The 22,201-nt window shown below is 32.2% G+C and overlaps 1 protein-coding gene across 4 annotated transcripts in view; it reads right to left on the reverse strand.

The window, feature by feature from the left end:
- The window catches only part of LOC129908236 (serine/threonine-protein kinase Tao), a 39,189-nt gene extending 18,139 nt beyond the window's left edge, over positions 1-21,050 (reverse strand). Inside the window, exons 1-5 of one of the 4 annotated variants that reach the window (XM_055984610.1) lie at positions 20,389-21,050; positions 2,871-3,139; positions 2,310-2,814; positions 582-938; positions 78-521 (exon numbers count right to left, since the gene is read on the reverse strand). In XM_055984610.1, coding sequence (XP_055840585.1) covers positions 78-521; positions 582-938; positions 2,310-2,814; positions 2,871-3,100 — 1,536 coding nt within the window. In that variant the 5' untranslated portion in view covers positions 3,101-3,139; positions 20,389-21,050. The remainder of the gene's footprint in view (positions 1-77; positions 522-581; positions 939-2,309; positions 2,815-2,870; positions 3,140-20,388) is intronic. The other 3 variants (XM_055984609.1, XM_055984607.1, XM_055984606.1) reach the window with 3 other exon arrangements.
- Between the last annotated feature and the right edge of the window lie 1,151 nt (positions 21,051-22,201).

Here is a 22,201-nt window from a genome sequence, read left to right on the forward strand (position 1 = left end):
AGAAAACATCTTGTAAGGATCACAAGACTTTAGCTACTCTAATAACGCTTATTTGACTAAAAAAAACGAAAACTCACCTGCATATGTTCCTTCTGTTGCTTTGTAACAATGCTTGTTGTTCGAATTGTTGCGAAATTGTTTGGCCCATGATCGTTCACTGCATTGGATATTGCTTGTTGTGATGAGGCAGCGTAAACAGCTGCAGCTGCTGCTGGTGAAGGCAGATACCGAGGTGCTTGCATCATCATACGATCGCCCTGTCCGCCACTCATCATTCCACAGGAAGCTGGTGAGCCACTTCCACCACCGCCAGCATTATTTTGCATCACAGGTGCGGGCACAACCGAAGTCGAGTTAGTTGGTGTAACATTGTTATTCATATGCATCATATTTGGCAATGGTGGAAGATTACGATGTCTCGATGAATTCCTTGAGACGGCTCCAGCTGCCGGGATATTGTGATAATTGGGTGGAGGAGGTGCACCATGGTTTGCTGCTGGTATTGAATTTGATGAAGAGCTCTAAAGAAAAAGTGTCAGTAAAATCAATATTCGACAAATAAAAATGTTGGATTTCTGTACTACTTGACTACTGGCCGCTGACACACCAACCGAATGTATAGAATGTTCCGATGTAATACTATTACTTTTGCTGCTATCGCCTCCGGCATGCTCGTCCTGTTGATCATCTGTATCACCGATTGCACTTTCAGTCTCTACATCCACCATAAGGATTTTTTTCATTTTACGATAGTTTAAGTTGTCTAGTTCTCGTACTGCGGCTTTTGTCCGTGCGATTAATTCGAGAAGTGCCGTCTCGGAACGTTGTCTCGTTACAAATGAATGTGTCAGTAGTTTTGTTGAGGATGGTCGATCCGTTGGTAATTTTTTCAGACACAATTCAACAAAGTTACAAAATGTATCCGACCAGCTTGGTGTCTAGAAATTCATGGGTAGATTTTTCAATTTGTCTTTATATGATTGAATAATTTCAAAAGTTAGTCATTAGTTTTAACTAAGATCTCTTGAACTGGTTTGAGGATATGACATCGAGCAATTTTGAAATATAATCTCAACACAAATAGGTAATATAAAAAAACACGTCTGAATTCAGGTCTTAAAAAAAAGGAGTCTAAACGAGAATGCATACCCATTACGTACGAATTTTATTTATCTGTATACTAAATTGTAAAATTTGATTGAGTACAAATACTGTAATTATTAACATTGTTTTGTTTCTTAAAGTCAAAGGTATAAAAATACAAATCGGCGTATTGAAGATGTTGTCGGCACATGAAATACGTTGATATTTTTTTACTTACTTACACGTTTTTGGATTCAGTTTCCTTATTGCTTATATGGTGTAAATTTGTTTTGTTTAGTTTCGGTTATTTTATTTTATTAAAAATTATGAGTTTTCAAAACAATTTCTGAGAAATATTCTTTTATTAATGTAATTTTAAATAATACGCATAAAATGTATTGTAGTTAGAATTTATATACATATTTTTGTTTTAAATGATAAAAAGGAAATATTCATCGACACATAAAAATAAAGTTTCAAAAAAACTCATTGATCTCTTTTTAAAAATAAAATTAAAAAATGATAAAATCTAAAAATTATCTTTTTTTTTCAAAATTTTTCATTTGTATGGCAAGAACCGTTAATTTTGGTTCTAAAAACACTTCGATTTTCCCTCTAGGGAATCAACAAAAACTTTTAACTACAGAGTTTGAAGTCAATCGCTTTTGTGGTTTAGCGCGCAGCTCGAGATAGAGACAGAGACATAGACAGACAAAATTGCGAGACCCACTTTTTTCGCATTCCCTATCATCTTTATGTCATGTCTGATTTTTATTTCGAATTCAATTTTTTTTTTTCAAGAATCCTTACCTACATATGTATGTATATCGGAAGTAAAAAGTTGATGTAAATGATTAATACATTTTAATTTTTTTGTTCAATGTGAAAAAACTAGTTTCGATGTAAGGAATTTTCCGAACATTCGCCCTTATTACGTAAATCGTACTGTAACGACACAAAAACGATTCGCTCCGGGCGCCAAAATTGAGGTTTGTGTAAAGTAATTATCGTGTCATAAGGAAGAAGGTCGAATAGCACACAAATTGGCGTTAATAAAGCAAGTCGTTTTCTTTTCGTTTTAATACGAACGACTAACGTTATAGGGATCATTATTTCTTTCATTATACAGGATGTCCATCGTATATACATAAATAATACTTCAGTGTTAATAAGATATGATTACAACTTTTAGAAAATTCTGAATTGCTTGCAATTATCAAACTTACCGAAAGCGTTGGTGATTCATTCTGTGCAATATGATACAGAGCAGACATTGCGTTCATATTAAAATATGGCGGTTTTCTTTCGGCCAATTCAATGCAAGTTATACCGAGAGACCAAACGTCAACTTTTCCATCATATTGCCCTTCGTCCATAGCAAGTATAACCTCAGGCGCCATCCAATACGGTGTACCAACAAAACTATTTGCAGGACACTTAATGGCAGCACTTCCAAAATCAGCAAGTTTAACAACACCATTATCCGTGAGCAAAATGTTTCCCGCTTTTATGTCACGATGGATACGTCCCAAACTATGCAAATAGCTCAGACCACTCAGAACACCACAGCAAATTGCCGATATTTCTTCCTCATGTAATGGCTTTTTGTGGACTTCTATAATGTCTGAAGCCGACCCGACACAATATTCCATTACAAGCCATGCTGTGGATTCGCGAAGATAGCAACCCTTGTATTCAATTGTATTTGGGTGGCTTAGTTGCCCGAGGAATCTGAAATCAAATTTATTTAAATTCACAGTTTTCTTAGAATAAAATTGTTATTTTACCGTATTTCTTTTAAAATATCTTGCCATTTTTCAAGACTTTGTTTTCCGGTATATGACATCTTTTTAATGGCCACAATTTCTTTGGTAAGATTACATCGGGCATAGTAAACTGCACCAAACGATCCATGACCGATTTCACGGAGGTCTTCGAATATCTTTTCGGGATCATGTTTATAGAAGAGATCAGCAATTTCTGGATCTTTAAGGCTACCAGGTCGTGCAGAAGGCATTGCTCATTATTTATGTAAGGATTTCTGTATTTTGTTCACCTATATATAATAAATTCAAATATTTAAATTATAAAAAGAAATTTTAGAATCGAAAAAATAAAATATGTCTTTAATTGGATATTTAATTTCAAAATTCAGTGAGTGAAAATAGGGGTGCAAATAGGTGCTTTAATTTTAAACCTAGGGTCTGCAAGAAATTTGCATTTTACACATCCAAATCAAAGATTAATTCAATGTACCAACAATTTTATGTTATCACCCACATTAGGGTGCTTTATTAAAATTACTAAAACTTACGTGTATTTTGTGCGGGAAATCTTCAAACCCAAATGGCGAGTACTAAATCTTAATTTTAAGGCTCAAATTTTAAGGGAATTTTTTTTGGGCATTTCCTATGACCGATCTGTCACACGATCTGTTGCAGAATGAAACTGAATTATAAAAGTTTTTTATTAAAAGTATTCACAACACATAAGAGTTACCATTCGTAAACTTCCTTCATAAACTACTCCTTTTTCCTATATTTTTCTGAAAGAGTTTTCATAGCAAAATAGTCCAAGCGGCGACCGTCGAGTTACTTAGCTTATAAGGTTAGAGGTTAAAATTAGTGTCAAATGAAAGATAAATTGATACTGAAAATAAAAAAATAGGGTTGCCACTTCTAAAATGGGAACTTCCATGTGGCAACCCTATTTGAAAGGAAAAATTGTCACATAACTAATACATTCATATCTTTGTTGTTTGGCCAGATAAAAAAAAATTTGAAAAGCCAAACGAAAGCCAAAATAATAAAAAAAAAATAATAAAATAATATAAAGGACGTGACCCTACAAATGTGGCAACCCCATCCAAATGAAAACAACACTGACAAAAATCTTCTTTGAACAAAACAGTATAACTTTTTATGCACTAGAAAGCTAAACTAAACACTATATTTTAGATAATACTCCCTTCTATTTAAAAAATGTCGGGTGCCACCTCGCAAATGCAGACAAGTACTCGGCAACCCTACTCAAATGCTAAAAAACGCAAAAATCACTTGTTTTTTGGCCAAAGTGTATAATATTTGATCGAGTTAAAGGCTGTAAAATACATTATGTTTAGCTTAGACTCTCTTCTATCTAAAAAATGTCGGGTGCCACCCCGCAAATGTATACAAGTACTCGGCAACCCTACTCAAATGCTAAAAAACCCAAAAATCACTTGTTTTTTGGCCAAAGTGTATAATATTGGATAGAGTTAAAGGCTATAAAATACATCCTGTATAGCTTAGACTCTCTTCTATCTAAAAAATGTCGGGTGCCACCCCGCAAATGTAGACAAGTACTCGGCAACCCTACTCAAATGCTAAAAAACCCAAAAATCACTTGTTTTTTGGGCAAAGTGTATAATATTTGATCGAGTTAAAGGCTATAAAATACATCCTGTATAGCTTAGACTCTCTTCTATCTAAAAAATGTCGGGTGCCACCCCGCAAATGTATACAAGTACTCGGCAACCCTACTCAAATGCTAAAAAACCCAAAAATCACTTGTTTTTTGGCCAAAGTGTATAATATTGGATAGAGTTAAAGGCTATAAAATACATCCTGTATAGCTTAGACTCTCTTCTATCTAAAAAATGTCGGGTGCCACCCCGCAAATGTAGACAAGTACTCGGCAACCCTACTCAAATGCTAAAAAACGCAGAAACCACTTGTTTTTTGGCCAAAGTGTATAATATTTGATCGAGTTAAAGGCTGTAAAATACATCATGTTTAGCTAAGACTCTCTTCTATCTAAAAAATGTCGGGTGCCTCCCCGCAAATGCAGACAAGTACTCGGGTTGCCGAGCTAAGACTCTCTTCTATCTAAAAAATGTCGGGTGCCTCCCCGCAAATGCAGACAAGTACTCGGGTTGCCGAGTACTTGTCTGCATTTGTGGGGTGGCACCCGACATTTTTTAGATAGAAGAGAGTCTAAGCTAAACATAATGTATTTTACAGCCTTTAACTCGATCAAATATTATACACTTTGCCCAAAAAACAAGTGATTTTTGGGTTTTTTAGCATTTGAGTAGGGTTGCCGAGTACTTGTCTGCATTTGCGAGGTGGCACCCGACATTTTTTAGATAGAAGGGAGTCTTAGCTAAACATGATGTATTTTATAGTCTTTAACTCGATCAAATATTATACACTTTGCCCAAAAAACAAGTGATTTTTGGGTTTTTTAGCATTTGAGTAGGGTTGCCGAGTACTTGTCTACATTTGCGGGATGGCACCCGACATTTTTTAGATAGAAGAGAGTCTAAGCTAAACATAATGTATTTTACAGCCTTTAACTCGATCAAATATTATACACTTTGCCCAAAAAACAAGTGATTTTTGGGTTTTTTAGCATTTGAGTAGGGTTGCCGAGTACTTGTCTACATTTGCGGGGTGGCACCCGACATTTTTTAGATAGAAGAGAGTCTAAGCTATACAGGATGTATTTTATAGCCTTTAACTCTAGCCAATATTATACACTTTGGCCAAAAAACAAGTGATTTTTGGGTTTTTTAGCATTTGAGTAGGGTTGCCGAGTACTTGTCTACATTTGCGGGGTGGCACCCGACATTTTTTAGATAGAAGAGAGTCTTAGCTAAACATGATGTATTTTACAGCCTTTAACTCGGTCAAATATTATACACTTTGGCCAAAAAACAAGTGATTTTTGCGTTTTTTAGCATTTGAGTAGGGTTGCCGAGTACTTGTCTGCATTTGCGAGGTGGCACCCGACATTTTTTAGATAGAAGGGAGTATTATCTAAAATATGGCGTATAGTTTAGCTTTCTAGTGCATAAAAAGTTATACTGTTTTCTGCAAAGAAGATTTTTGTCAGTGTTGTATTCATTTGAATGGGGTTGCCACATTTGTAGGGTTACGTTCTTTATATTATTTTATTATTTTTTTTTAATATTTTGACTTTCGTTTGGCATTTAAAAAAAAACTTTTATCTGGCCAAATAACAAAGATATGAATGTATTAGTTATGTGACAATTTTTCCTTTCAAATAGGGTTGCCACATGGAAGTTCCCATTTTAGAAGTGGCAACCCTATTTTTTTATTTTCAGTATCAATTTATCTTTCATTTGACACCAATTTTAACCTCTAACCTTATGAGCTAAGTAACTCGACGGTCGCCTCTCCGACTAAAAGATTCTCTAGGTAATTTAAGGAAAATATATATATATAAGGGACAATCTTCCATCGTTTAAGCGATAAATGCAATTTTCTAACATTCTGACCTCAAACACAAAAAAAATATTTTGAAAACAACGGCAACACCTACAATATTTTAAAATACATTTTTAAAAAGCCAGAAGCTCATTCTTATCTCTTAAATTTAAATCCACTAAATTTAATCAAGACTTTTTGAAAAAATGGTACTGAAACTCAGAATTTAAAAAAAAAATGTTATTAGAAAAATTTAAAATGACTTTTTTCCAAACTTTTTTTAATAAAATATGAAAATGAAATACTTTTTAATTTTGTTCAAAAAACGGTAATACATATTGACATTTCCTTTTATAATTTGAAATCATAATAAATACGGCCAAAAAAATTTGAAAATAAATGCATTTTATAGTACGACCAAGTTTAAAAAACGTTATGTTCAAATTTTTTCAATAATTTTTTTTTTTTTTTTCAAAAAACATATTTCAATTACCATTCTTTCAAAAGCCGTTCATTCAATTAACTTAATTTTAATTTTACATATATGACTAAGCTTCTAGCTTTTAAAAAATGTATATTTGAATATTGTAGGTGTTGCCGTTGTGTTCAAATATTTTTTTTTTTTGTGTTTGAAGTCAATTAATAAGAAAATTGCATCTATCGCTTGAACTATGGAAGATTGTCCCTCACTCCCATGTATTCTTTTTCCTTGAATTTCCTAGACAATCTTTTGGCATCAATTAATTTATGAAATTTAAGAAAAATTTTTGAAAAAAATTTGTTTTTGTTCACAAAAATCTTCAATTAAATTTAAAAAATCAAAACGGCAATTTTTAATCTATAGACTTTAAAGTATTTTTAATTACCGACGTTAGAAAAAAAAGATCATCAAAATCTAAGCTGTTCGGCCGGGTTCCCTAATATTGCCAATTTTTGAGCTTTAGTTACTCCACTACAGGATTAATTCTTTTTTCAAGCTTTTAAAATGAAAAAAGCATTATGTGTTGTCGTGGTGTTGGTGGCTGTTTGTTTTTCTTATTTTGTTTATGTAGGAAAACAGTTAATGTCAACATTTTAACATGCATTAACATTTCAACAGGAAAAATTTTTTACCTATGCGTGGGGTCGGGCTGCGTCTTAAATGAGTGATTTTTTTGTTTTGTTATTTTAGTGTTTAACAAAAAATTTTTTTTTTTTTCGTTTTTGTGAAGTTTTACCGACAAAATGGTAACGCTGGTACCTTTTCGAAACATTTTTTTCGGATAATGCGGCATCGCTGTGTGAGCTTTTTTATGTGATAGACATATCCAGAAGGCGTGAAGCAGAGTGAGATGCAAATGCCCTATCTTCCCTGCACTGCCAATTTTTATCGGACAGAGTATAGAGTATTTTTCAATGCTGGATCTTTGGGAACAAAAAACAAGATAATCTGGCATTCCAGAAGATAATTTTTTTTTTTTTTGTTAAGAATCGTCATAGCAGGGTCTGAGGATGGGTTTTTGAACAAACCTGACTCCGAACGTTCCGAGAGGCCAACATTGACATTGACCAATACCTTTTAGTAGCCAATGTTCGAATGCGTCGGAAGACTACAATCGAAAGAGCAAAACTCAAAAAAGCTGGCATTTAATCAAATCATGAAGTTGAGCTTTGTTTTGAATACCCCAAATATTTCTCTTCGAAATAAAATAGAGAATAGACAGTTAGAGAGAGAAAATTAATTTAAACCACTTGGTATTTAGGAGATTGTCTCAAAGGAAAAGAAAGATCACGTTTGGGTCGATTTTTTACGAATTTTTATCATTTTGGGTTGTTTCAATAAATTGTGTACTTTTATTTAGCACTTGTACTAAGTTGAATTTTTTGAAATGGAATCAGTGAGCTAGGGTACGTTTTTATAAATTTTCTTTTTTTTTTTTTAATATACACTGCCGCTCATCTGAATAGGTTCACATTTTAGTTCATTTTACTTTTAGACTGTCTTGGTATTTAATGCAATGGCACATCTTTTTTGTATATGTAACGAGAGAACATCTTTATGCGCTTAGTTTAGGAGAAAAAAAATTGTCTTAGGGCCTACCGTTCTTCTCACACGGTAGCTAGACCAAATCTATTCATAAAAACAAGCATATTTTTTGGCTCATCTGAATAGGTTCAAAAACAAAAATGTTAATAAATGATGAGTTGCATGGGTCAGTTGGACTCGAAATTGTATCTGTCAATAAATCTAATTGCTTATAACCTGTAAGGACGAAAACGGGTCGCAAAAAATTTTTAAGCGCGAAAAAAATTGGTAAAACAAAAGAAGTCTTTGAATCAGGCCGAAACTAACGATGCATTGGGACAATGGACAAGAACCAAACAGAAGTTAAAAATTAGTAAGAAGTCATTTGCGCAATATCCAAGGGCATAGGAACATCATTAAAAGTCGAAGTTACTCAGTCACAACATGGGCCGATAGATGCTTAATCATCAGAGCAGCATGACTTCACGCTAAAAATAAAGCTGAAAACCGGTGTAAAATGCAGTTTAACGACGGCAAAATGGGTTGTCAGAAGTGGTAAACATTTGGGAAGAACAAAACTTCGCAAAAATTACCACTTTACAAACCACGAAAAAAACTCGCCTAAAATAAAAAAAAAAAACATTTGGTGAAAGTCGAATTTGCAACCGGTGATTTTTCAAAGGAAAAAAATGAATTAAGTGGGCCCTGAGGGCAAAATTCCTATTTTTGTGGCCTTCGTAGAGAGAAGCATTATTTTAAGGTGTCTACATAACTGTGAAGGCAGTGTCATTAAGTGCGAAGCTATTTCCTTCTACAAAACTGTCGATCTGCAATTTCTAATAGTTTTTTTTTTACTATTGGAGGCGAGTTTCTTTTCGTGGTTTGTAAAGTGGTAATTTTTGCGAAGTTTTGTTCTTCTCAAATGTTTACATCTTCTGACAACCCGTTTTGCCGTCGTTAAACTGCATTTTACACCGGTTTTTAGCTTTATTTTTAGCGTGAAGTCATGGTGTTCTGATGATTGCACTTCTATCGGCCCATGTTGTGACTGAGTTACTTCGACTCTTAATATTGTTTATATACCCTTGGATATTGCGCAAATAACTGTTTACTAAATTTTAACTTGCGTTTGTTTTTGTCCCAATGCATCGTTGGTTTCAGCCTAATTCAAAGACTTCTTTTATTTTCCCCATTTTTTCCGGGCCTAAAGATTTTTCGCGACCCGTTTTCGTCCTTACAGATTATTCACAATCAGATTTATTGACAGACACAATTTTGAGTCCAACTGACCCTCATCTCATTTATTAACATTTTTGCTTTTGAACCTATTCAGATGAGCCAAAAAATATGCTTGTTTTTATGAATAGATTTGGTCTACCTACCGTGTGAGAAGAACGGTAGGCCCTAAGACAATTTTTTTTCTCCTAAACTAAGCGCATAAAGATGTTATCTCGTTACATATACAAAAAAGATGTGCCATTGCATTAAATACCAAAGACAGTCTAAAAGTAAAATAAACTAAAATGTGAACCTATTCAGATGAGCGGCAGTGTACATCCAAGTTATTTTAATTCGTAGTCAAAAATGAAAAATAACCTGAAAATAATGTGCTTTCTGCACTCTTCTGAAAGCCTTAGGGCCATTTGCTGAAACGAAACTTAAATATTTATGTAGAACATAAACCACTCTTATTCCCCACACATGTGCAATAAAAGCGCATCTTTGGCAAAAAATTGTTTAAGAAATGTGGTCTTCGATTTCACAAAAAAAATGCCAGAAGTTAGTAGATTCTATGTAAAATCTAAAATTGTATTAAGATTAACTTTTGGCGGTGAGCGCCTCAGATACAAAGGCCATGCAAATAAAAATAAAGTCGATTGAACTTTCCGTTTTTTTTTATAAGCGAACATTTAGATTTTATAAACACTCCTGCTCAAATTTAACGCACACCCTATTTAGTCTATAGGAAAACCTAGTTTTACTTTATGCCTCAGTATCATGGTTCTTTTCACAGATGAGACAAAACTCAGCTTAAATTCAAGGGATGAAATGAAATGATTGTGGCGAAGACTTGGGATGAGGTTTGATGGAGTCTGCCTGTCACGACGAGATCTTTTTAGAGGTAGGTGAAACATTTTACTGGGATATAATCTGCTTCGTAATACTTAATGAGTTGATTCTGATTCATAAAAATACACGAGTGCTTTCAGAATATCTTTAAGACGTTGGTAAAACAACTTTGGATCCATCATCCAGAAATCCTGATTCAAATTCAATATAACATGTTTGGCAAATGCTTTTGCCACCGAAATCTACCTCCAAACAGGCTTGATCAGCTGAAAGAACGGTTGGAGAATATTTTACAGCACCATCCCCAAAAATCAATTTGTAGAATCGACAGACGGCTCCAAGTTGCCGTATTGAATCAAATTATTGGAAAGAACTTTCACTGTTTCTAATTTTTTTCTTTTTTATCCTTAACTCTTTTGAACCTAAGCTATGAAAATCAATATTAAACATTTTTTTTTTTCAGTATTAACGTGTGAAAAACATCACAACTAAGAAATATGAATAGCAAAAAGCTATGTTCCAAAATAATAAATAGCAAAACTAATGTGTTATTCTCATGTTACATGTAAGTAACATACACTGCCTATGACCACCAAAAGAAGTCGGACATCTGAGAAAAAAAACTTTTTATAGAACAACAATGTATGCTACTTCTTCAACACAAAAAACTTTCTGAATTAACTTTTTTTATATCTTTTTTCAAAATTATCACCATATATAAAAAAAAATTTGCAAAAAAAAATTATGTATTTAAGTCCCTTTTTCGATAAAAAAAAAAAATTAAAAGTATCATATGTGACTAACTTTTCGTACTAGTCCAGTAACTAGACATTATTATTTTTCAATTAAGCCTTCGAAACCTAAAAAATTATTTGATGGAATATTTTTTACGAATTTTTAAAGATATGTTACATGAGAGTAACGCTGGTACCGAAAGGGTTAAAAAACAAAACTTAGGTATATTAATATGTATCAGTTTTCAGTGCTTGGGTTGTTAAATTTTGTTTATCTTTTTTTTTTTTTTTTGATAATAGTGTTGCTGTTTAGTGTTTTTTCGACTTGCTATAAAATATGTAAGTAAACACTCAAAAATACGCACAGGAATTTTAAACCCATTTAAAAAAGGCTTTAGCCCCTTGTAGCCCAATGTGACATTTCTGTAACAAACCGAAAAAGATCGCACAAAAGCTGTGCAAACTATATTTTTTTTCCTTTGAAGTTTCTAACGTAATCTTTAAGTATTGCTTTATCGAAATAGTACGCCATATTTCTAATAAATGGCACCAATAGTTTTTAATTGGCAGTTAATGTTGGAAGTTGGGTTTTTTTGAAAATAAGCAAATTTGTGTAAAAACTACGAAATTCAGAAAAAATAGTTTTTCTGGATAAACCAACGGGGTTTTATTTTTGGATTTTAGGAAAGTGCCTAAAAATAAATATTAATTAGTTTTTTTGCTTGAATTTTTGCATTTTTATATAAAAATAAATTTTTAAACTTTTTTTTGCACCCTAAATATAGAAATAACTAAGTAAATAATGAATTTATTGAATTTTTAAAACAAACGTGTTTTATTATAGGTAAAAGTCAATCGATTGACATTATTAATTTTAAAATTTCGTCTTGGGTTACAAGGGGTTATATACAAAAGTAAAAATATAACATATATATATTCTTTAGTTGTATAGCTTTCTTAAAATTCAATTAAAACGCCATTTTTTTAATTTTTTAATATTTTGCCAATATATTTCGAGGTGATTTACACCTCATCTTCAGGGCTAAAAATAATTATAAAATTAGCGTTTTCATATATATGTATATAACAATAATATAAAAGATTACCTATGATATAATTATATTTATAACATATAAAATATTTTTACAGGCTACAACATTTATATTTTTGAAATGATTGATTTAATATAATTTTTATTTTTGATTTTTAATATTTAATTAAGAATCAAGTCAAGCAAATTACTGAGTACAAATAAATAAAGTAATTATTTATAACAAATTAATATTTATCAGATTTTAAGAACTAACTATTAAGTTATTTCAAAATTTTAGTTTCATCGAATTTAAAAGAATGTCTATTTTGTTTTGTATGTTCAGCTAAAGCGGCGATATTTTTGTAAGATGAGCCTTCGAGGACTTTTTTGCATTCATTTTTATGCTGATTGATACGACAACCTAATTTTTGTATTGTTTCACCAATATATATTTTTGGGCAGTCATTGCATGGAATAGAGTAAACTACTCCACTTTTATTTGTTTTCTCAATCTTTGATTTTGTATTTGCGAAAAAATGAGATACTTTGTTATTTGGTCTCATGGCAGTTTTTATTTCAGGAACAAAATATTCGCACTTTTTTGCTAAAGATTCGCTCAGTCCAGGAATATATGTTATAGATGAATAAGTTTTTGGACATTCTTTTAAATTCGATGAAACTAAAATTTTGAAATCTGAAAATCAAAAGTTTAAATTACAAGTGCATGAAGTAAATCAAATTATTAAATACGAAGAAATAGTTTGTAATTTTAAAACAGATAAAAAAGACTATAGTAATACTTACCATAACTTAATAGTTAGTTCTTAAAATCTGATAAATATTAATTTGTTATAAATAATTACTTTATTTATTTGTACTCAGTAATTTGCTTGACTTGATTCTTAATTAAATATTAAAAATCAGAAACAAAAATTATATTAAATCAATCATTTCAAAAATATAAATGTTGTAGCCTGTAAAAATATTTTATATGTTATAAATATAATTATATCATAGGTAATCTATTATATTATTGTTATATACATATATATGAAAACGCTAATTTTATAATTATTTTTAGCCCTGAAGATGAGGTGTAAATCACCTCGAAATATATTGGCAAAATATTAAAAAAATTAAAAAAATGGCGTTTTAATTGAATTTTAAGAAAGCTATACAACTAAAGAATATAAATATAAAAATTCAGCAAAACAAAATAAAATATATAATTAAAAATATAACGGTAATTTTGAGCAGGAGTATATACAAAACTAAAAATACAATATTTATTGACAGTATAAATATTATTAAAAAATATAGGTACCAAACTTTTAACATTTTCGCCTAATTTAAGTGTTGCAAAACAACAGTTTAGAACAGGATTTTCTGTTCTTGCTTTTGAGTCAGAACAGGTTAAAACAGATTCGTGAGAAGTTTTGACACTTTTCACGAATCTGTTTTAACCTGTTTAAAGCTGTTTAACTGTTTTAAAGCTGTCATTTTTTTGTCTTTGTTTTGATTTAATTGTGCGAATATTTCTCGTGTGCTCGTGGTTTTTACAACTAAAAACAATTTTTAATTATATTTTTTGCAGTAAAAACACAAAAAATTAAAAAATTAACGAGAAACGAAAGTAACATAATTTACAATTTGTTTTTTTTTTTTTTTGACAAATGAGTTTTAACTGACTGTTCTAACTTGTTCTGACGTTTTTCACGAAACTGTTCTGTCCTGTCCTGTTCGGTTCTGATCTAGCTAAATCCTCGTCGAACAGACTTTATGTACAATTTGTACAACTGTGCATAGAAAGGGAAACAATAAATTTATTCAAGTGTCCCACCCGTGACGATAGAATAACCCATACATAATGTATGAATTTTGTGTGTGTTTCTTATTAAAAAATGTTTTTATTTTAGGATTCATAACATTAATAATTAGAAAGTATTTCATTTCAATTCAATTTTTAAAAATTATAATTTGTAGAGAATACCTTTTTTCTTGTGGACAAAGAAATAGCACATATTCCTAAAATCGTAAAAAAAAATCATTTCTAAGCAAAAATTCTTTAAAATTCCAATAAATTTAGTATAGCCAAGTTAATACGTTGTTAGTTGACCACGATCCTTCTTTGATTCCAGCCCAAAGATTGTTTGAACTTTTGAGTTTCGTTTGCACAATCGTTAGACCCTGACTTTGAGCTGGTCAAACATCGTTTTTTTTTTTTGTGCGAAAACTAAACTTGTTCTATTTTTGATGCATTTTTGTAGTCATTGTCATGCGTGAATATCCAATTTACTTGTGAGAAATATGGTTCTATGGTATTCTTAAGTATGTTAAGATGGGAGAATGCATTCATTCTGCCGTCCACCTAACCAATGAGCCCTTTCCATGGTAACCCCAAACCATCAAATCTCATCCTTTTTGTTTCATTGTTTTGAGTGAATACTTAAGGTTATACTTTTTACGCTTAGGGTGATGGAAAAATGTTTTGCCATTGGGTAAAATGCAGTTTACTTTTATTTCAACACTACTTCAAAAGACTTTAACTCAAAACTGCATGCTTTTGTTCACATGTTTTGTTAGCAAATGTTGTGTGGTCTTTGATGTTTATATTAAAACATTGGGTTTTTTCTTTTTTTTTTTTTTTTTTTTTTTTTTTTTTTTTCCCACGCCTCTTTCCCCCCCAGATACCGCACGCGCTGGGGTCCATTTTCACCGAGTACGAAGTCATTTGCGGATGATTATCGTATCGGCACTTTTTAGTGTTTTTTGAAGGTAAAAACAAATTAAAAAGAACTAAATAAGTAAAGAGAATGGTGATACGAATATCAAAGGAAGGTCAAAGATTGGGACTGCTTAGTACAAGCATTTATTATATCTGTGCAAAATAAAAAAAATTTAAAATGAACAAAAAAATAAATTTAATATTTCATGTTTAATTTTCAGAAAGTGTCAAAATTTTAAAACAAAAATGTTTTAATAGTCAAGAGTATTGATAAAAAAATAATTCAATATACATACATATGTACATACAATTAGGTATAAAGACATTAAATGAGAAAAGAATCAGTAAACATTGAACATAAATACAAAAAAAAAAGTTTATGAGCGTGGTACACTGGTTTTAAGTATTTTTTTCAGACTAGTTTTATTAATATTAAAATCAAACAGATTAGTATTCAAATTTACAAGCTTACACATGCGAGTTAAGGGCACATGCATACCATAATTAGTACGGTGTTGGGGTAATTTTATTAAATCTAAGCTACGAAAGTTATAAGCACCTCTCCGGTAGTTAAAATTAATAGAATTAAGCAGATCCGGGCCATCAATTACACCCGTTATAAGTTGATGAATAAATACAAGGTCGTTATTTACTCTCCTTTGAGACAAGGTTTGGATCTGCAGTAGGTTGATTCGATGCTCATAGGAAGGAAGGTTAAAAGGGTCCGTCCATGGTAAGCCTTTTAAGGCAAAACGAATAAAATTACGTTGGACTGATTCTATTCTTTCTATATGGATGCTGTAAAAAGGTGTCCAAACTTGAGATGCGTATTCTAAGTGGGGGCGAACTAAGCAGTTGTAAAGAGCTAATGTAACGTAAGGGTCCCTAAACTCTTTCGACCAACGCTTGACAAAACCTAACATAGAATTGGCCTTGTTTACAATCAGGTTTATGTGCTCTGAGAAATCGAGGTTGGAGTTAAAGTTAACACCAAGGTCTTTAAAGCTATGCACACGGAGTAAAGTGTGATGCGATATCTTATAATCGTACAGACTAGGAGTTTTTTTCTTTGAAAAGGTCATCGTCTGACACTTAGTCGGGTTGAGATTTAAACCGTTCCTTGTACACCAAATAGCAAATCTATCAAGATCATCTTGCAAGGATATGCGGTCATTCACAGAGCTAATGCTTTTGTAAATTTTCATATCATCTGCGAAAATAAGAATTTCACTCTTACGTAAACATAACGGTACGTCATTAATAGCTAAAATAAAAAGAAGAGGTCCCAGGTGACTACCTTGCGGGACGCCTGATTTGGCAATGAACGATTTTGAGAAGGTCCCTCTGAATTTCACCTGATATGATCTATTTTTAAGGTAAGAAGAAATCCAAGTGATAAAACTTATAGGAAAACCAAACATTTTCAATTTAAACTTTATGATGTCATGAGAAAGTTGATCAAAAGCCTTAGAATAGTCTGTATAAATGCAGTCGAGTTCCTGTCCACTTTCTAAAGCGAAGGAGCAATTTTGCAAAAATGAAAGTAGATTCGTAACCGTTGATCTTTTTTGCATGAAACCATGTTGTTGATTACAAATAATATTTTTACAGTAGAACGTTAAACTATCACAAATAACTTGCTCAAAAAGCTTTGGAATACATGAAAGTTTAGATATTGGCCTATAGTTAGTTATGTGGGCTTTATCTCCCTTTTTAAAAACAGGAGTAATATATGCGCTTTTCCATATGTTTGGAAATATACCCGATTTAAGAGATAATACGAAAATGTGTTGAAGAGGGAGAGCTAAAACGGATCTACAGTTTTTCAAAACTATCGGAGGAATTCCATCAGGTCCCAGAGAGCAATCATCATGAAGAAGTGAAAGACAGTGTGAGATCTTATCGAGCTCAACTGGAATACTGTTAAATGTAACTTGGGGGTAATCACGTAAATAATGGAAGTAATCTATATCTATATCGATGGGGGTATCAATAAAAGATTGACTAAAGTTATTTGCAAACGCGTCAGAGATCTCAATAGTACTTTTTAAGATATTATTGTTATAATTAAAGTTGACTGGAGCCGTCAGACTTTTTTTTTGAATTGACGAATTTCCAAAAACTTTTAGGGTCTTGTTTGATAGAAATCTCCATCGACTCAAGATATTCTGCATAAATACTATTAGAGAGAGTCTTAAACTCATCAAAAAGAGAGATGTATAAATCATGATTTTCCGGGGACATATTTTTCAAATAATTTTTCCATGCTTTATTTCTTTTGTTTCGGAGAGTTTTAAGTTCTTTGGTATACCATGGATGGCATATGCTTGTGTATTTGGATCTTTTCAAGGGAACTATCTCCGCTATACAACTATTTAAAACGTTATAAAAATATGACACCGCGTTTTCAACGTCACACGAAACTGGAATATTTACAATACCAGATGCACTAAGTTTATCAGATAACTGATGAAAATTAGCTCTCCTAAAGTCAAATTCATATGAATTGTCTTGAGAATTACTATTTACAAGTAAATGACCTCCTAAGTCAAGAAATATGTCAAGTGGGGGATGGTAAGGGTCTATGTTAGATATAGCAGAGGAAGATTCTACCACTACTGTATTAACTGCGTCAGATGAGAAGACTAAATCGAGTAATCGATTTTTAAAATTTTGAATACAGCTGACTTGCTGTAAGTCTGTAGAGATAATATTATCCAAATTCTGGAGCTCCAGTTGAGATGAAGTTAAAGAAGCTTCGAAGTAGGACTCGTCTTCTGATGGCACCCAGTCAATGTTAGGAAGGTTAAAATCGCCTATCAGAATTATTGTACTATTGAGATCTGCAATGCCAATAACAAAATCAAGTGCTAAGGAAAGCTCTGAAAAGGTAGAAGTCGGACTTTTTGGGGGGATTTAAGCTGTTAATACTAATAGATTTTTGGATTCCGTAGTTATTTTTACACATATTAATTCTATGGTAAGATCAAAAGGGAATGTAACAAGAGATGTGCAAAAATGATTTCGAACTGCGATAAGAACTCCACCGCCTACAGGATTCTTAACGCCTACATGACGATCTTTCCTGAAAACTAAGAACTCTTGGTTCAGTGTCCAAAATTGTGGCATTGAGCCAGGTTTCAGTAAATGCGATAGCATCGTATGGTAAAGCTTGAGAGTTTTTAAAGATTTGAGTAGTTTTGCTACGAAGCCCTCTTACGTTTTGGTAGTAGAGGGAGAACCTACTAAGTTTTTTGAAATGTTTTTAATATTTGACTTTCGTTTATTTTTTTGCCTAGACGGGGTAGTAAATTCTTTTACCAATGTATTAGGTGGCCAGTTACTAAAACATAATATGTTCTCAAAAATTGGGCTTGGGGCAATTATTTTAAAGGATGATACAAAGCTAGAGGGTTTACTAATTTTCAAACATTTGATGCATGAGGCGTCCGGAATGACTTTAGCAGCAATTAAGTGTTCAACTATGTCTTGAGGTGTAGTTACAGGTAGCAAACGGGAGATAAATGCTGTTTTAGGTTTGGGTACAGTTACTAAACTTTTAATGTTGGTGTTCAATGAGTCACGAATGGGTTCTAAAGGTGTTGCACCCACTGAACTTTGAGGTGTAACAATTGAGACTTCAATGTTATCAGTCGCATTAACTAAAGGAGGACTATTTACTGTTATGGAATCGGGTGAAGGGTTTATATTATTTCCATTATTATTTCTAAAATTTTTTACATTTGATTTTTTGGGTGCGGGGCCTATGTTGTTCGATGATGCTGCACCTTCCCGTCCACGTTTTTTACTTGGTTTCGAATTAACAGAGAGCGGGTTAACTATCTCAGAATTTTTGGGGTCTAAAAGAGGAAGTTCAGGTACTTCCAAATCATCTGTCGAGGTGGATTTTTCAGATAAAATATTTGGAGCTGGCAAATTATTCACAGAGTTGACTAGATTTGTGATCGCTCTATCCACTCGTATAGCAGATTTGTGGGGAAGAAGTTCGCGCACTTTATTTTCAGAGTTTAAATATTTGCTCTTACTAAATAAATTGCATTACCCACCATTTACTCGAAAAATTTTGAGTTTAAGCTATTTGAGAAAGATTTTTCCCTTGACTATGAACCTCGAACATAATTCTCCTATTATCGCAGTGTAATGAACTTTTGAGCCCGTTTTTTCAAAAGCACCTGATAACTAAATAAAAGCAATAAAATAAATGCATTTTCTTGAACAAATTTTGAACGCAGAATAAAAATTTAACAGGAAAAAAAAAAATGTGTGCTATTTCTGTGTCCACAAGGGAAAGAGTCAGGAAAAGCATTAACATGCTACTGCAAATAAATATTGATAATAACGGTCCTTTTAAGACTTAAAATTTATAAAAAGCATTACACGTATCTAAAATTTGAATTGCATGATTTTTCTCAATAATGTGCTATTTCTCTGTTCATAGCTGTATGTTTTATGGAAAAAATTAGACTTGAAATATTAAAATCTGAAACCTGCAGAGCTAAAGAAAAATCGTTTTTTTTCCGCTGCCCTTTAAATATTTAAATCTTAAAATGTCACAAAATGTATCAGTATTTCAAGTTACAAATTTTTGTATTGTTGAAATAAGCCGTATTTTCCTTTGTAAACCTTTTAAATGCCTCCTTTGACAATATTAACTCCCACTCGATTTTTTTTTCTTTTTAGATTTTAATGCTGAGCAATGCGCAGCGCAGGGGTGAATTTGTTCACTACTTTTTTACTGATGGTGATGAAGCTTGTAAAAAAAAAAAAAATTATATCAATACAGATTTTTGTTCAAACAATTAAACAACATCAGGTACTATTTGCAAGAATATTTATTAATAAACTATGCGATTAGTATGATTGTTTCTATTAGTTTGAGACAAAACAGGAAAGAACAGATATACCTATTTTTTTTTTTAATAAACTCAGATAAAACCTTTTATCAGAGAAATGATAAAGCGAAATTAAGTTATTTAATCAACCAATTACCAAAAACCACCTCAATCCAGGAAAATAATCGCAAATAATGGAACAAAATTCAATGTTTTCCACTACTAAACATTTATTATCGTCTATTTTGGGTGTGGATTGGATACCACACTCATTTCTCGTTGTGTCGTACGTAGACCTCCGTCTGTCGTCCGGTCAACCACACCGTCGTCGTCCGTCACTTAAGTCGCCTATTTTTATTATCACCAGTCGATTTTTTTTTATTTATTTAATTTGCAAACTATGGTACCTATATTTTTGTTGGGATTTCGCGCATAAGTTTTTTTTTCTTTTTGAAATTAGATTTTTTCTACATATATCGTCAATTAAAGGACTACAATGAGAAAAAAAAATAAAACAACATTCAAGAAGAGGTTCTTATCTCGTTGGTTACAAAAAAACAAATATGAAATTCATAATTTTTTTATTTTGGATTTGCTGCGTACACGCGACTAAATAAATGAAACAAGAAATACCCAAATTAATCACAAAAAAAAATAAAGTAGATTGTCACTTACATTCCTTAAAAACGGACCAAGAACACAATGCAATTGCAACGAAAATTTTGTCTATTTTTTATTTTACTATTATCGTGCTCTAAATATTTCTACTTTATGGGATAGAGAAATTAATTAGACAGATTAATTTTTTGAGTTCGTTGGATTTACTTCAGAACGTAAATCTTCGTGTTCAGTTTTTTTTCGAAGGGTTTTTAGGATTTTTTTTTTTATTTTTTTTTTTTGCTATGAGTCTGCTACTACTGGTGCTGTGATGTCTTTCCTTCTCCAACCGACGGACGACATAAAACCATTTCCCTTTTTCCAACACACTTAATGCGAAGACATTTTTTTTTTCTTCGTCGTCTTGTGCTGCTCTTTACTGCAATGCAACACACAACTTTTTTATTTTTTTTTTGTTTTTGGATTAAAATTATATTTTAATTCGTCACTTCACATTTTAGTTGAGGTATATGTAATATTAATTGCATTTTAATATATTTAATTATAAGCTACACTGTGGCGTAGCGGCGACAAACTTGAATGAGATTGTTGGAAAAAAAATCTTTGGGATCGAAGAATTAATGGAAGAACTAATTTTTTGGAGAATTGGACACACACAAGAGGCAAACTCCTTTTTTCACATTTTTCACTGTATTTTCAAGTCTATTTTATGCACTCAGTTGTGGTGGAGGTGAATCAGAGTGGATGAAAAGAAAATGGCGAAAACACGGGTGCAAGAGTGCGAAGAAAGTGATGCCATTATTAAATGCTGAATTCTTCCCAATTGGTCATTATAAGGGTAAGTACATACTAGGAGAGGTAGTGATCGATTCCACATCAAGCCTGGGCCCCTGTTCTGTAACTTTATCACTAGCGATAAACGTTTTCCAACGTCTCTAAAATCTATTTCCTTCCATAAATAAAACAAAAATTTCTTTCAAATTTAGAATTTATGAATTAAGACATTATGATTTTGAAAGAAATTTCCTTTATTTTGATGAAATAAAATGGATTTTAAAGTCATTCAAATATTTTATCGCCAGTGATAAAATTTACAGAACATGGGCACTGGTACGCTGTTCGCGCTAAATTTGAGCTCCCATACAAATTATCGAAAATTTTTATCTGAGCTAAAAACGATCCCATACATATTATCGATAACTTGTATGGGATTTTTATCTCGGCTAAAATTTAACGCGAGCAGCGTAGTCAGCTATTACATGAAGCCTCAAGAGGCTTGACTCTTTTTTCTAATTTTCTTTTGATAATCATTCTGTGAGGCGCGTACTATTACACGATGCCTCTTGAGTCCAGGACTCAAATTTGACATTTCTCTTTTGATTTAAAATTTGTTGTTGTATTGCACCAAGAAGCAAAAAGAAATGAAAGAGAATGTTGAAAAAAGGAAAAGTGGAAAAAGAAACGTCAAAAAAGAGTCTCAGAATTCCGACCCACGACTCTCTGGTCGGATAATTTTTTGTTTCATCTTTTTTCTCTTTTGCACCCATTACGTTTGAAAAGAGGCGCGCTTCATGTAATAGCTGACGTACCAGGCTTGAGCTAAAAACGATCCCATACATATTATCGATAACTTGTATGGGAATTTTATCTCAGCTAAAATTTAGCGCGAACAGCAAAAAGTGGCCGTTGTAGTTATACATGGTATAGAAAGAGAAGGTATGATCATTAGAAAAAACTCTGTATCGAGAGCTGTCAACACTTAAAAATGGCTTCTTAAGGTTTTGACAGCTGCCCATTGAAATTATTGTTGTAAGCAAATTGTGGCGACTTTCCATTAGGGTCGCACGCCTAGAGTTGTGATTTTATTTTT

This window comes from Episyrphus balteatus, chromosome 2 (assembly GCF_945859705.1).
Source record: "Episyrphus balteatus chromosome 2, idEpiBalt1.1, whole genome shotgun sequence".
Taxonomy (NCBI): domain Eukaryota; kingdom Metazoa; phylum Arthropoda; class Insecta; order Diptera; family Syrphidae; genus Episyrphus; species Episyrphus balteatus.